Source organism: Elephas maximus, chromosome 3, assembly GCF_024166365.1.
Source record: "Elephas maximus indicus isolate mEleMax1 chromosome 3, mEleMax1 primary haplotype, whole genome shotgun sequence".
NCBI lineage: Eukaryota > Metazoa > Chordata > Mammalia > Proboscidea > Elephantidae > Elephas > Elephas maximus.
Window position 1 is genome coordinate 79,505,483 of NC_064821.1, and position 15,271 is coordinate 79,520,753.

General features: G+C 44.6%; 1 protein-coding gene across 2 annotated transcripts in view; it reads right to left on the minus strand.

Annotated features, from left to right (window-relative positions):
• INPP5B (inositol polyphosphate-5-phosphatase B) overlaps positions 1-6,453 on the minus strand; it is a 63,346-nt gene extending 56,893 nt beyond the window's left edge. For both annotated transcript variants that reach the window (XM_049878818.1, XM_049878817.1), the window contains exons 1-6: positions 6,364-6,453; positions 5,626-5,780; positions 5,137-5,231; positions 3,892-3,989; positions 3,733-3,762; positions 1,380-1,490 (exon numbers count right to left, since the gene is read on the minus strand). In XM_049878818.1, the coding sequence (XP_049734775.1) occupies positions 1,380-1,490; positions 3,733-3,762; positions 3,892-3,989; positions 5,137-5,231; positions 5,626-5,682 (391 nt within the window). In that variant the 5' untranslated portion in view covers positions 5,683-5,780; positions 6,364-6,453. The remainder of the gene's footprint in view (positions 1-1,379; positions 1,491-3,732; positions 3,763-3,891; positions 3,990-5,136; positions 5,232-5,625; positions 5,781-6,363) is intronic.
• Positions 6,454-15,271: the final 8,818 nt, after the last annotated feature.

The window sequence follows — 15,271 nt, forward strand, 5'->3', positions numbered from 1 at the left end:
CATTCTTCAAGTCTCATCTTAAACATCACCGCCTACATGAAGCTATCCTTGAACCATCTATATGGGACAGGGTGCCATGAGCTAAAGAAGCACTAGAGCAAAAAACACTCAAGAGCTCAGGTTCTGGAGTAGAACTATCTAATTCTGGCTCTACAGTTTATCAGCTATGTACTCAGACAAGGCACTTAGCCCCTCTGAGACTCAGTTTCCTCATTTGTAAAATGAAGACATTTTACTTACCATGTAAGGTTGTAAAAGAGGATTAAATGAGATGATGTGTGAGAAGTTCTTAAAACAATGTCCAGCTCATGGTACTTCTATATAGAGGGAGGAGGTATTTTCTGAGCTTCTACTATGTGCTGGGCATTTCCACATGTGTTATCTCATTTAATTCTCACAACCGTATAAAGAAAACAGTCTTTAGTTACAGAAGTCTACAAAAACTAAGGTTCAGAGAGGTGAGGTGGTTTGTCTAGTCACACAGCTAGAGAGGCCAAAAGAGATGGGTTTCAAACTCAAGGATCTGCGAGCTTCAAAGCCCATGCTTTTGCTATTATTACTATTATCACCTCTCCTACAACTACCAATAATAATCATAAAAAAAAAAAATTTTTTTTATAATCATAAGTTATCCTTATTATAATTTTAAGATTTGGGGATAAATCTCTCCCTGCTTACAGAATAGATTTTATACTCCTTAACCAAGGCTCTATAATTTTCTACTTCCTTTCCCCACACCCTAAATCTGCATTCACAGTCCCTGGAGTATGGTAAGATCACAAATTGGAGACCCAGGAGACTCTACAGTGAGATCAAGATAGAAGGCAAGCTCCACCCCGCATTCCTGCAGACAAAAGATGTTTGAAAGGCAACGGTGAATAGTGCTGGATAAACACCTAAGCCCCAGCACCTGGTGGCTGGAATTTGCATTCTCTGTGGCAGATCTCCAGATCCAAACAAATTCTGCCCTAGAGGCCACTAACTTCTCATTGCTAGGCCAAAGCTAGACCATTTTCTCAGCTGCAGTAGGGGGTCAGAGCAGGGTTCAAGGGCGGGAGAGCCCACCTGGCAACCTTCCCTTGGTTTTAGCTCTGGTTGGCAGAGAGAGGGAGAATGAACCTCTAGAGCTGCTGACCCTCCCAACTTGTAAGAGATTTCTGCACCAGAATCACAACCCAGAGCCAGGAGGGCAAAAGGGCTTTGCTGGGGTAAAAACTGAGGTTCAGAAGCTGGTAAAGAAAAAAGCAAACACCGTAGTTGGCTGGTGGCTGGTGGGCACTGCAGCCTCATGCCAGCAGATTTGAGAGGGGACAGTTGAGTCCAAAAGGTAGAAAGTCAGCTGGAGTGGGTAGTTCAAGGGATCCTGGGGTCTTACCTACCTGGACAGGCCCTGGAGACTTCCTGGAGGAACGTCCTCGTATGTGAGCCAAAAGGCAGCTGGAATAGGAGGCTGAGCTCTGCAGTGTCCAGCTGGACAGTCACATCTGAGCCTGCACAGAGGAAGCAAAAATGACCCCTTGGCTGCCAGGAGCTAAGCGCTTGGATCTTGAGGCTGGAGTTCTCAGAACAGAGAGTCAGCAGTCCAAGCTCCCAAAGCCCCTTTGATCCTTAAGCAACTCACTCAGGGCTGCTGCTGGGGCAATAAAGGGACCCTCTGTAATTTCAGCTCCGGAAACACCACCCCGCTTTACAATGGGGTAAACCAAGGTCTGAAAAGTCAATAAGCCTCACCCCAACAGTACTAGATAGAGCTGGAAAAGAACAGGTTCTCTGGACATGCAATCTACTTCCTACCCAATGGAATGAAAGGTACGTGGAGGCAGACAAGAGGGCTGCCTATCAGTCTACCTGAGTGTGCCAGGTACTGTGCTGGGTGCTGGGGATACCGCAGTAATGAGAACAAGTTGGACGCATCTTCAGGGAGCTAGACTGTGGAAGGCTCCTTGTTCACTGTTTATGCCCAGTACCTGGCATGTGGCAGGCACTCAAAATCACGTGCTGAACTAATGAATGAGTAGAAGCAGTGTACCTGAGTGATTAAGAATGTGGGCTCTAGAGTTTGGATTCTGAGTTTGAATCTTGGTTCCACCATGTTATGGATTGAATTGCATCCCCCAAAATTATGCGTTGTAAATCCTAACCTCTACGCCTATGGTTATAATTCCATTTGGAATTGTTATGTTAATGAGGCAGGATTTGTTATGTTAATGAGGCAGAATTAACATAGGGTGTGTCTTGAGTCAATCCATTTTGAGGTATTAAAAGAGATTTAAAAAGCAAGAGAGAAATAGAGGTAGGAGAAGACACATGACAAGCCACATCAAGATTTCCCAGGAGCAGAAGTTCAAAGAGACAAGAGCCTTCCTCCAGAGCTGGCAGAAAAAGAAGGCCTTCCCCTAGAGCTGGCATCCTGAATTCAGACTTCTAGCCTCCCAAACTGTGAGAAAATAAACTTGTTCGTTAAAGCCACCATCTTGTGGTATTTCTCTTATAGCACTACTAGATAACTAAAACTCACCACTTGCTAAATTACTTGATTTTTCTGGGCCTCGGTTACCTTGTCCATAAAATGGGGATAAAAACAGTGATAACTTCATAACAGAGTTGTGAGGAAATCACAATAAGATGTGTGTTAAGCTTTTAGCATAGTGCCTGGATCAAGATCCAAAATCCGTTGTGGTCACATTAATTCTGACTCATAGCAACCCTATAGGACAGAGTAGGACTGCCCCATAGGGTTTCCAAGGAATGGCTGGTGGATTAGCACTTCAGACCTTTTGATTAGCAACTGAGCTCTTAACCATTGTGCCACCAGGGCTCCTGGCCCAAGATAATCATTGATTAGATATTCACTTCTATTTTTATTATTGGAGCTTCTAACCAAAAGATCTGCAGTTTGAATCCACCAGGCACTCCTTGGAAACCCTACAGGGCAGTCCCACTCTGTCCTATAGGGTCTCTATGAGTCGGAATCGACTTGACAGCAACAGGTTTGGTTTTGTTTTTATTATTATTGGAGCAGTGGTTAAAGCACTGGGCTACTAACCAAAAGGTCAGCAGTTTGAACCCACCAGTCGCTCCTTAAGAAAAAAATGTGGCAGTCTGCTTCTGTAAAGATTTACAGCCTTGGAAACCCTATGGGGCAATTCTACTCTGTCCTATATGATCGCTATGAATTGGAATTGACTTGACAGCAATGGGCTTGGATTTTTTTTTTTTTTTTGTATTATTAACATTAGAGTCTAGCAAAGAAGATAGACATTAAATAAGTTATTACAAATGATTAAATAACTGTGAGTGACAGCTACCAAAGAGCAGAAAAAGGAACATGTATCAGTGAGATTCAAAGAACTGTAGGTGTTCAACTAAGGCTTCCTGGGAAAAAATAATGTGTGAACTGAAGTCCTGAAGGGTAAGTAGGAGTTGGCTCAGTACCAGGAGGTATGAGGGCTTTCAGGAAGAAGGAAAAGCTGTGCAAGGGCCCCATGGTGAGAATGTGTCATGTGTGGGGATACAGCAGCACATGGAGTAATCCAGAGGGTCTTGAGTGCAGTAAGCAAGGAGGAGAGTGATTGGAGATGAGGCTAGGCGTGGGCAGGGACCAGACTCCACAGAGTCTTACTTGCCACAGTAACAATCTCAGGGGGTGCTCTTACTTCATGTCTTTAATCTCTCTCTGCAGATCCTATACCCCCTGCCCCAACTGGGACCCAGACTGAGAGGACCACTCACCAAGGATGTAGAGTTCACCGTCTGGGCTCACTGTGGGGAGGGAAATAAGAATTGAGCACTTCAGCCTCATCCTTGCTCCCAATGCACCCCCCCAGTGAGGTACAGATGACCTGGGGGCCCAAGGGGGAGGAACTGCTACCACCCGAACCCCTGTGGCACCTTCTTCCAGTGAGAAATCCCGCGAGACCGGCACAATCTGGTCCAAAGAGACATCGTCGCCGGTAATGGCCATCCTCCGGTGTGTGTACAGGAAGATGCTAAGGGCAGGAAGTAGGGGTGAGGGCAGGGGCTGCTGGTTGTCCCTTGGGCCCATTCTGCAAGCTCAGGGTGGTCACACTCCCTCCTTGAGCCCTTGGACTGTGCTGGTAGGCCCTAACAATCCATACCTCCTCATTACCATGTCCTTCCCCGATGTCCACCATGGACTCCAGTTTTATAGATGGGGACCTCAAAGACAAACATCTCTCATTTGGGGAAGCCCCTGCTTTCTAAGTAAAACATGTGCTTGATCCATCCATGGCACATTCTAGCACTGTGTGTGAGAGACAGTGCAACCTCAACCACCCCCTTCCCCTCCCTGGACCTCAGTTTCTCCATCTGTAAAATGAGGGTGGTAGATTAGAAAATGTCTAGGCCTTCCCCTTCCCAGCTCTGAGGTTCACTTACTAGCTATGAGACCTTAGACTAATGTTGTTTACTCTCACTGCTTCTGTGTAAAATGTGGGTATTATTAGCACTGAACATTTGCTCAATGGAGCACTTAAGTAGATCCTTGGGTACCGCAAGTGGTTTGTGCTCAACTACTAACCTAAAGGTTGAGATCTGAAGCCACCCAGTGGTGCTAGGGAAGAAAGACCTTGCAATCTGCTCCTGTAGAGATTACAGCCAAGAAAACTCTATGGAGCAGTTCTACTCTGTAACACGTGGGGGTGCCATGAGTTGGAATTGAGTCATTGGGAGCAGGTTTGGTTTTGGATTTTTTGAGAGGGGTACCTCCTGGTGTTTTAAACACTTTATAGACACTAACTCATTTTAATCTTTAGTCTTGACAAATTGAGGCACACAGGAGTAAAACAATTTGCTCGAGATCATGTGGCTTGGAAGTAACAAAGCCTGAATTTGCACCCAGGCAGTCAGGTGGAACTCCAGCTCTGAATCAATATGTTAAATTGCCTATTTTCCAGCAGCTCCCTCATTGAATTGTGAGGAATAAATAAATTAATGCATGAGAGGGGCTTAGATAGTGCGGGTCACAGTTAGTGTTAAAAACTAGTAACTATCATTATTACAATTATTGTAGAAGACTCAGACCCTGCCCTACACAGATGATTGAAGTCCAGCTGGAGGATACAGTGTAGAATAATCCCATGGCCCAGACAGGCAAGACTTGAACCCCTCACTTACGCATGTTCCTGGCCACCATGTTCCAAGCGGTATCGGACAAGCCCCAGGAGACGGCTCTGCCGACTGTCTCCCTCAAACAGCACACCTTGCACGGCCTACTGCTCAAGGTCAAGGGAAATGGAAACCAGAGGCCAGGGCTTTCCCAACCCTGCCCACCCCACTTTCCCTGCCTTCCCCTTGTCCCCACAGATTCGCTGTGTGACTTCAGTTAAATCATTTCACCTCTCTGAGCCTTCTTCATCAGGGGGTGGGGGGAGGGGCATCGGGGAGTGAGTAGGAGGATAACTGAGTATTTGAAGTACCTGGCAGAGTCCAGCACTGGGTAGGTACTTAACAAACACTGATTTCCTTCTTCCTGCCACTCTCCCCGCACCCCCCCCCCCACCCCGAGCATGGAGAAAGAGCGGATAGACACGGAGACACCTTCTATTCCACTTCCCAATGCCAGGACAGGTCCCAGGGCTGGGGTTTCAGTGCTGGGAAGGATATGATGATGCAATATTCCCCCTCAGCCAGGGTCTCCTGAATCGCCACAGACTGGTCCATGCTGACCACTGCTAAGCAGATGCACCCTGGGGTAGGGTAGATGAAGGACTCCTTTGGTCAACAAGTTACCCAAGAGGTGCTGGAGCTGCCTCAAAGGGCTGGGGGCAGGAAAGAGGGGCCTTTGTTGAGGGAGACAGTAGAAGGGAGGCCTGGTCTTCCTTATCTTCCCTAGGGTGGGGCCTTTTAAAGTTTCTAGGGAGAGGGTCCTGCTCCTTCGCCCCTGGTGGAATGTGCAATTTATTGTACAGCCTTTTGCCTGGGAGGGCATCTAGTTGTTCCTGAGTGGGGTCCAGTGTACTTGCGGGAAGTGGGGTGCCTGGTCCCGCTATTGGAGTGGGGGACCGGTCCGACGCTCCCTTTTAGGGGGTGCGGTATTAGTCCAGCCGGCGCCTCTCTAGGTGGTGGTCTCCATCGGGTTGAGGGAAGATACCCTTACTGTCGGAAAGGAAGGGTCCTATCCTATTCCTTTATCCTTGGGGATCGGAAAGGCGTCCGGTTGCCCCTCACCCCCATGGCCACCCCCACAGGCCCCATTGCATCAGCCGCAGGCCAGGGGTGTCTGGTCCTGATGGCTGCAGTACAGAAGCCACCAGCTATCAGCTTTCCTCCTTCCTCCTGCCCAGTCCTGCCCTGGCTTTCCTGCTCCGAACCTGCTCCCAGCCCCCTGCCACTCCCGCCTACCTCCTGAGCTGTCACCGCTAGGCGCGGGACACCGGGCCCCGGCGCTGGGACAGTAACTACGCTTCCCAATAGCCTCCGCGCCGCAGGATGGTCAGACAGCCTACAAGTCCCAGCATGCCCACGTGAATCCTGGTGTGGAAGGGGAGACGGCGGGGGGAGGGGGGTGGGGGGGGGACCATTAACCCTTTAGGTCCTGGGGTAAACTGGGGTTCTCTTACGGAAATGTGTCTCTAATGAATATTCGAACTACAATCACTGGACCTCCAAGTCCTGGGGCCGTAGTTTCCTGCCCAAGGCCTGGGAAGAAGATGTTTATGTTTGTCTTAAGGGAAAAATAATACATTTTTATTTCTTAAGTCTATCATCAGCTACTCCCACTCCGGGCAGGGAGACCTGGCCTCTACTCCCAACTGCCCTCCACAAAATAATTTTTCTGACAAGCTTAAGGGAGAACAACAAAAACTATGAAGAACCATTATTATTCATGTGGAGAAACTGAGGCTTGGAGATGTTAAGTAATTTGACCAAGATTTCTGCAGCTAGCGAGTAGCAAAACTGGCATCCAACTGAATGTCTGACTCCAACTCCTGTGCCATTCATACTGCCACACACTGCCATATTTCCTCCTTAAGCCCAGCCCTGCCTGCCTCTTGGGTCTGTTAGGAGGGTAACAGATATAAAAACACTCTGTAAATCATGTGACACTGCTCAAATGCAGTGCTGTGATGACCATCACCACCGGGAGACTGAGTTCTGCATTCTTGCAGGAGGAGAGAGAGTACACAGGAGAGGGCCTTCAGCTCTCAAGACATGCTGAGGATGGACTGTGTTGTTGTCCAAGCCCCAGCCCCAGATTTACCTAGCCATGTGCCCTGGGGCAAGACCGTTTTCGTTTTTTGAGCCTCAATTTCCCCTTCTAAGATGAAATGTTTGCTTCAGATGGACCAAAAGGGCCAGGCTCAAATAAGAGATTTTAGGATATGTCTCTCTCACCTATTGACATTTCATTAAGCTGTAAGGTTAGGACAGGACTGTATCTTTTCCTCATCACCCCAGCACAGTTTCTGACACACACTTAGCTCTTGAAACATGTTTATTGAATTAATTAATTTAATGAATATTCTTATTCCCAAGATTTGACTCAACCTGAAAGTGCAGCCAAGGGGCCAGTCCTGGACATGGGGTGACCTTTACAGCTTCTATCCAATCCCCCTCCCCTTTCCCTAAGCTGGGAATTACCCGCCTCATTATGTATGACTTTGCATATGTAAACTCCTTCCAGAAACAAGTATCACCCTCTCTCCAACCTTCTTTCCCTGGAAACATCCACAGCACAGATGGACCTCAAGTTTATTTAGATTCAGTTTCAAATTCATCTGGGTGATGATGGGAAAAAGGATTGATTCAGTCCTTAGAGATCTGGGGGTTGGGAGTCACTGACGGAAGCAGGGGACCCCCAACTGACACCCCATGCTTGGTGTCTGTTATGGATTGAATTGTGTTCTTCAAAAATATGTGTTGTAAATCCTAACTCCTATGTCGTTGTTGTTAGGTGCTGTTGAGTGCGTTCTGACTCATAGCAGGACGCTATTTACAACAGAATGAAACACTGTCCAGTCCTACCTCATCCTCACAATTGTTACTATCTTTGAGCCCATTGTTGCAGCCACTGTGTCAATCTATCTCATTGAGAGCCTTCCTCTTTTTCACTGACCCTCCACTTTATCAAGCATGATGTCCCTCTCCAGGGACTAATCCTAATAACATGTCCAAAGTACATGAGATGAAGTCTCGCCATCTTTGTTTCTAAGAAGTATTCTGGCTGTTTTCTTCCAAGACAGACTTGTTCCTTCTGACAGTCCACGATATATTCTATATACTTCACCAACGCCATAATTCAAATGCATCAATTCTTCTTCAGTTTTCTTTATTCATTGTCCAGCTTTCACATGCATATGAGGCACTTGAAAATAACATGGCTTGGATCAAGTGAGCCTTAGTCCTCAAAGTGACATCTTTGCTTTTTAACACTTTAAAGAGGTCTTCTGCAGCAGATTTGCCCAACGCACTACATCATTTCATTTCTAGATTGTTGCTTCCACAGGCATTGATTGTGGATCCAAGTAAAATGAAATCCTTGATGACTTCAGTACTCATTGTCAAAAAGAACATTTCAAGATCTATCCTGAAGTACAACTTTGTCAGGAAGACCAGTTAACATGACTATTATTCAAATTTATGCACCAGCATTAACAACAAAGATGAAGAAATTGAAGATTTTTACAAAATTCTGTAGTCTGAAATTGATCATACATCCAATCAAGAGGCACTGATGATTAATATCTAGCTCAAATGGTATAACATAGTTTATCAAGAATATGTTCTACAGTGACGAATCTCTGAAACATTTCATAACATGGAGGAATCTGGAAGGCATTATGCTGAGCGAAATGAGTCAGAGGCAAAAGGACAAATATTGTATAAGACCACTATTACAAGATCTTGAGAAATAGAAAAAACGGAGAAGAACACATACTTTTGTGGTTACAAAGGGGGGAGGGAGGGAGGGAGGGAGAGGGTTTTATATTGATCAATCAGTAGATAAGAACTGCTTTGGGTGAAGGGAAAGACAACACTCAATACAAGGAAGGTCAGCCTAACTGGACTGGACTAAAAGCAAAGAGGTTTCCGGGATAAAATGAAAGCTTCAAAGGTCAGCAGAGCAGGGGCTGGGGTCTGGGGAACTTGGTTTGAGGGGACTTCTAAGTCAATGGGCAAAATAATGCTATTATGAAAACATTCTGCATCCCACTTTGAATTGTGGCGCCAGGGGTCCTAAAAGCCAACAAGCAGCCATCTAAGATACATCAATTGGTCTCAACCCACCTGGAACAAAGGCAAAGGAAGAACACCAAGGTCACACAACAACTAAGAACCCAAGAGACAGAAAGGGACACATGAACCAGAGACCTACATTATCCTGAGACCAGAAGAACTAGTTGGTGCCCGGCCACAATCGATGTCTGCCCTGTTAGGGAGCACAACAGACAACTCCTGAGGGAGCAGGAGACCAATGGGATACAGACCCCAAATTCTCATAAAAAGACCATACCTAATGGTATGACTGCGACTAGAGGAATCCAGAGACAATGCTCCCCAGAACTTCTGATGGCACAGGACAGGAACCATCCCCGAAGACAACTCATCAGGCATGAAAAGGACTGGTCAGCGGGGGGGAGAGAGATGCTGATGAAGAGTGAGCTAATTAAATCAGGTGGACACTTGAGAGTGTGTTGGCAACTCTTGACTGGAGGGGGGATGGGAAGATAGAGAGAGAGGGAAGCTGGCAAAATTGTCATGAAACGAGAGACTGAAAGGGCTGACTCAATAGGGGGAGAGCAAGTGGGAAAAGGGAGTAAGATGTATGTAAACCTACATGTGACAGACTGGAATGGTAAATGTTCACTTGAAGCTTAATAAAAATTAATTAAAAAAAAAAAAAGAATATGTTCTAGTCTGACTGCGACTAGAGGAATCCCGGCGGCAATGCTCCCCAGACCTTCTGTTGGCACAGGACAGGAACCATCCCCGAAGACAACTCATCAGACATGAAAGGGACTGGTCAGCAGGGGGGAGAGAGATGCTGATGAAGAGTGAGCTAATTAAATCAGGTGGACAATTGAGAGTGTGTTGGCAACTCTTGACTGGAGGGGGGATGGGAAGATAGAGAGAGAGGGAAGCTGGCAAAATTGTCACGAAACGAGAGACTGAAAGGGCTGACTCAATAGGGGGAGAGCAAATGGGAGAAGGGAGTAAGATGTATGTAAACTTACATGTGACAGACTGATTGGATTTGTAAATGTTCACCTGAAGCTTAATAAAAGTTAATTAAAAAAAAAAAGAATATGTTCTATATTCTACTTTGGTGAGTAGCATCTGGGGTCTTAAAAGCCTGTAAGCAGCCATCTAGGATACTCCACTGGTCTCACCCCTTCGGGAGCAAGGAAGAGTGAAGAAAATGAAGAAAACCAAAGGACCAATGGACCACATCTATCATGGCCTCCACCAGACTGATTGCAATACAACTAGATGGTGCCCCACTACCTCCACTGACTGCTCTGACAGGGATCACAACAGAGGGTCCTGGACAGAGCTGCAGAAAAATGTAGAACAACATTCTAATTCAAAAAGGAAGACCAGACTTGCTGGCCTGAGAGAGACTGGAGAAACCCTGAGAGTATGGTCCTGGAACACCCTTTCAGCTCAGTAATGAAGTCATACCTGAGGTTCACCCTTCAGTCAAAGATTGGACAGGCCCATAAAACAAAACAAGACTAAAAGGGCACAGCAGCCCGGTGACAAGGACTAAAAGGCAGGAGGGAACAGGAAAGCTGGTAATAGGGAATCCAAGGTTGAGAAGAGAGAGTGTTGACGTGTTGTGGGGTTGTTAACCAATGTCATAAAACAGTATGTGTACTAACTGTGTAATGAGGAACTAGTTTGTTCTGTAAACCTTCATCTAAAGTATAATAATTAAAAAAAAAAAAAAGGTGCATTGATAATTACTGGTGATTGGAATGCAAAACTGGGAAATAAGGAACAAGGATCAGTAGTTGGAAATTATGGCTGTCTTAGTTACCTAGTGCTGCTATAACAGACATATCACAAATGGGTGGCTTTAACAAACAGAAATTTATTTTCTCACAGATTAGGAGGCTGGAAGCCCAAATTCAGGGTGCCAGCTCTTGGGGAAGGCTTTCTTTCTCTGTTGGCTCTGAAGGAAAGCTCTTGTCTCTTTACCTTCTGCTTCCTGGTTCTTTGGAGATCTCCATGTGTCTTAGCATTTATCTTACCCCATCTTTCCTCTGCTTGCTTGTTTAATCTCTTTCATATCTCAAAACTTTTATATCTCTAAAACTTGCACTTGAACTTAGAGTAGCTTAAAAAAACGGAGGAAATGATGAAGTAAAACAGCTGAACAGAAGATTTCAAAGGGTGGCTCGAAAAGACAAACTAAAGTATAATAAAGCGTGCAAAGACCTGGAGTTAGAAAACCAAAAGGGAAGAACACACTCGATATTTCTCAAGCTGAGAAAACTGAAAAAAAAAAAGCCTCAAGTTGCAATAATGAAGGATTCTGCAGGCAAAATAAAGGTATTTGCAAGGAAGAAGTTGTTGGTCTTGCAAAATTCTATCATGGGATCTCCGCCATGCTTCTATCACCAAGGCCATGCTTTCCAACTACCAATCCTTCTTCTTTGTTTCCAACTGTCAGTAATTATCAATGCATCCTGACTGTGTGTTCAATCAATTTCAGACTGCCGAAGCTGGTAAAAATCTTCAATTTCTTCATCTTTGGTCTTAGTGGTTGGTGCGTAAATTGAATAATAGTCATATTAACTAGTCTTCCTTGTAGACGTATGGATGTCATCCTATCACTGACAGCATTGTACTTCAGAATAGATCTTGAAATGCTCTTTTTGACGATGAGTGCAACGCCATTCTTCTTTAAGTTGTCATTGCCGGCATAGTATACCATATGATTGTCTGATTCAAAATGGCCAATACCAGTCCGCTTCAGCTCACTAATGGTTAGGATATCGATGTTTATGTGTTTCATTTCATTTTTTAAAATTTCCAGTTTTCCTAGATTCATTCATACATTGTACGTTCCAGGTTCCGATTATTAATGGATACTTGCAGCTATTTCTTCTTATTTTGACGGCTGCCACATCAGCAAATGGAGGTCCCAAGAGCTGGACTCCATCCATGTCACTAAGGTTGACTCTACTTTGAGGAGACAGCTCTTCCCTAGGCGTCTTTTTAGTGCCTTCCAACCTAGGGGGCTCACGTTCCAGCCCTATATCAGACAATGTTCAGCTGCTATTCATAAGGTTTTCGCTGGCTGGTTCTTTTCAGAAGTAGACTGCCGAGTCCTTCTTCCTAGTCTGTCTTAGTCTGGAAGCTCAGCTGAAACCTGTCTGCCATGGGTGACCCTGCTGGTATCTGAACACTGATGATATAACTTCCAGCATCTCAGGAACACACAAGCCCCCACAGTACAACAAACTGACAGACATATGCAAGATCAATGACTACTCCATTGCAAATACCTTTTTCACCAACATAAGTGATGACTATACACATGGACCTCGCCAGATGGAATACACAAGAATCAAATCGACAACATCTGCAGAAAGAGAGGATGGAAAAGCTCAATATCATCAGTCAGAACAAGGTCAGGGGCCAACTGTGGGACAGATCATCAGTTGCTCATATGCAAGTTCAAGCTGAAACTGAAAAAATTAGAACAAGTCCACAAGAGCCAAAGTACAACTTTGAGTATATCCCACCTGGATTTAGAGACCACCTCAAGAATAGATTTGACACGTTGAAGACTAATGACCGAAGACTAGACAAGTTGTGGAATGACATCATACATGAAGAAAACAAGAGGTCATTAAAAGACAAGAAAGAAAGAAAAGACCAAAATGGACATCAGAAGAGACTCTGAAACTTGCCCTTGAATGTCAAGCAGCGAAAGCAAAAGGAAGATGAAGTAAAAGAATGGAACAGAAGATTTCAAAGGGCGGCTTGAGAAGACAAAGTAAAGTATTATAATGACATGTGCAAACAGCTGGAGATAGAAAACCAAAAGGGAAGAACACACTCGGCATTTCTGGAGCTGAAAGAATTGAAGAAAAAGTTCAAGCCTCGAGTTCACAAAATATCAAACGACGCAGGAAGCATCAAAAGAAGATAGAAGGAATACACAAGAGTCATTATACCAAAAAGAATTGGTGGATGTATGTTCAACCATTTCAAGAGGTAGAATATGATCAGGAACTGATGGTACTAAAGGAAGAAGTCCAAGCTGCACTGAAGGCATTGGCGAAAAACAAGCGTCCAGGAATTGACAGAATATCAATTGAGATGTTTTGACAAACGGATGCAGTGCTGGCAGTGCTCACTCATCTGTGCCAAGAAATTTGGAAGACAGCTACCTGGCCAATCGACTGGAAGAGATCCATATTTATTCCTATTCCGAAGAAAGGTGATCCAACTGAATTTGGAAATTATCGAACAGTATCATTAATATCACACGCAAGCAAAGTTTTGCTGAACATCATTCAAAATTGGCTGCAGCAGTATATCGACAGGGAACTGCCAGAAATTCAGACCCGGATTCAGAAGAGGTGGAACAAGGGATATCAATGCTGATGTCAGATGGATCCTGCCTGAAAGCAGAGAATACCAGAAGGATGTTTTCCTGTGTTTTACTGACTACGCAAAGACATGCAACTGTGCGGATCATGACAAATTATGGATAACGTTGCGAAGAATGGGAATTCCAGAACATTTAATTATGCTAATGAGGAACTTGTACATAGATCAAGAGGCAGTTGTTCGGAGAGAACACGGGGATACTGCATGATTTAAAGTCAGGAAAGCTATGCGTCACGGTTGTATCCTCTCACCATACGTATTCAGTCTGTATGCTGCGCAAATAATCTGAGAAGCTGGACTATATACGAAGAAAAACGGGGCACAAAGACTGCAGGAAGACTCATTAACAACCTGTGACATGCAGATGACACAATCTTGGTGAAAGGGAAGAGGACTTGAAGCATTTACAGACGAGGATCAAAGACCTCACTCTTCAGTGTGGATTACGCCTCAACATAAACAAAACAAAAATCCTCACAACTGGACCAATAAGCAACATCACGATAAATGGAGAAAAGATTGAAGTTGTCAAGGATTTCATTTTACTTGGATCCACAATCAACACCCATGGAAGCAGCAGTCAAGAAATCAAAAGACCCATTGCATTGAGCGACTCTGCTGCAAAGGACCTCTTTAAAGTTTGAAAAGCAAAGGTGTCACCTTGAAGACTAAGGTGTGCCTGACCCAAGTCGTGGTATTTTCAATGGCATCATATGCACCCAAAAGCTGGACAATGAATAAGGAAGACTAAAGAAGAATTGAAGCCTTTAAATTGTTGTGTTGGAGAAGAATATTGAATGTACCATGGACTGCCAAAAGAATGAACAAAAATGTCTTGGAAGAAGTACAACCAGAATGTTCCTTAGAAGCAAGGATGGTAAGACTGTGTCTTATGTACTTTGGTCATGTTATCAGGAGGGATCAGTTCCTGGAGGAGGACATCATGCTTGGTAAAGTGGGGGGTCAGCAGAAAAGAGGAAGCTCCTCAATGAGACAGATTGACACCGTGGCTACAACAATGGGCTGGAGCATAACAACAGTGTTTCATTCTGTGGTACTTAGGGTTGGTATGAGTTGGAATCGACTTGACGGTTCCTAACAACAACAACAAAAACACAAGCACAGTATTGAATGACACAGAAAGCATCAAAAGAACATGGAAGGAATACAGTCATTGTACCAAAAAGAATTATTCGATGTTTGAACATTTCAGGAGGTAGCATGTGATAAAAAAAAACCAATGGCATTGAAAAAAGAAGTCCAAGTTGTACTGAAGGGACTGGTGAAAAACAAGGCTCCAGGAGTTGACAGAATACCAATCACGATGTTTCAAGAAACAAATGCAATGCCGGAAGTGCTCAGACTTCTATGCCAAGAAATTTGGAAGACCGTTACCTGGCCAACCAACTGCAATAGATACATGTTTGTACCCATTCTAAAGAAAAGTGATCCAACAGAATGCATAAATTATCACACAATATCACTAATATTACGTGCAAGTAAAATTTTGCTGAAGATCATTCAAAAAAAGATGCAGCAGTACATTGATGGGAAACTGCCGGAAATTCAAGCTGAATTCAGAAGAGGACATGGAACAAGGGCTATCATTGCTGATGTAAGATGGATATTGGCTGAAAGCAGAGAATACCAGAAAAAGGTTTACTTGGGTTTTATTGACTAT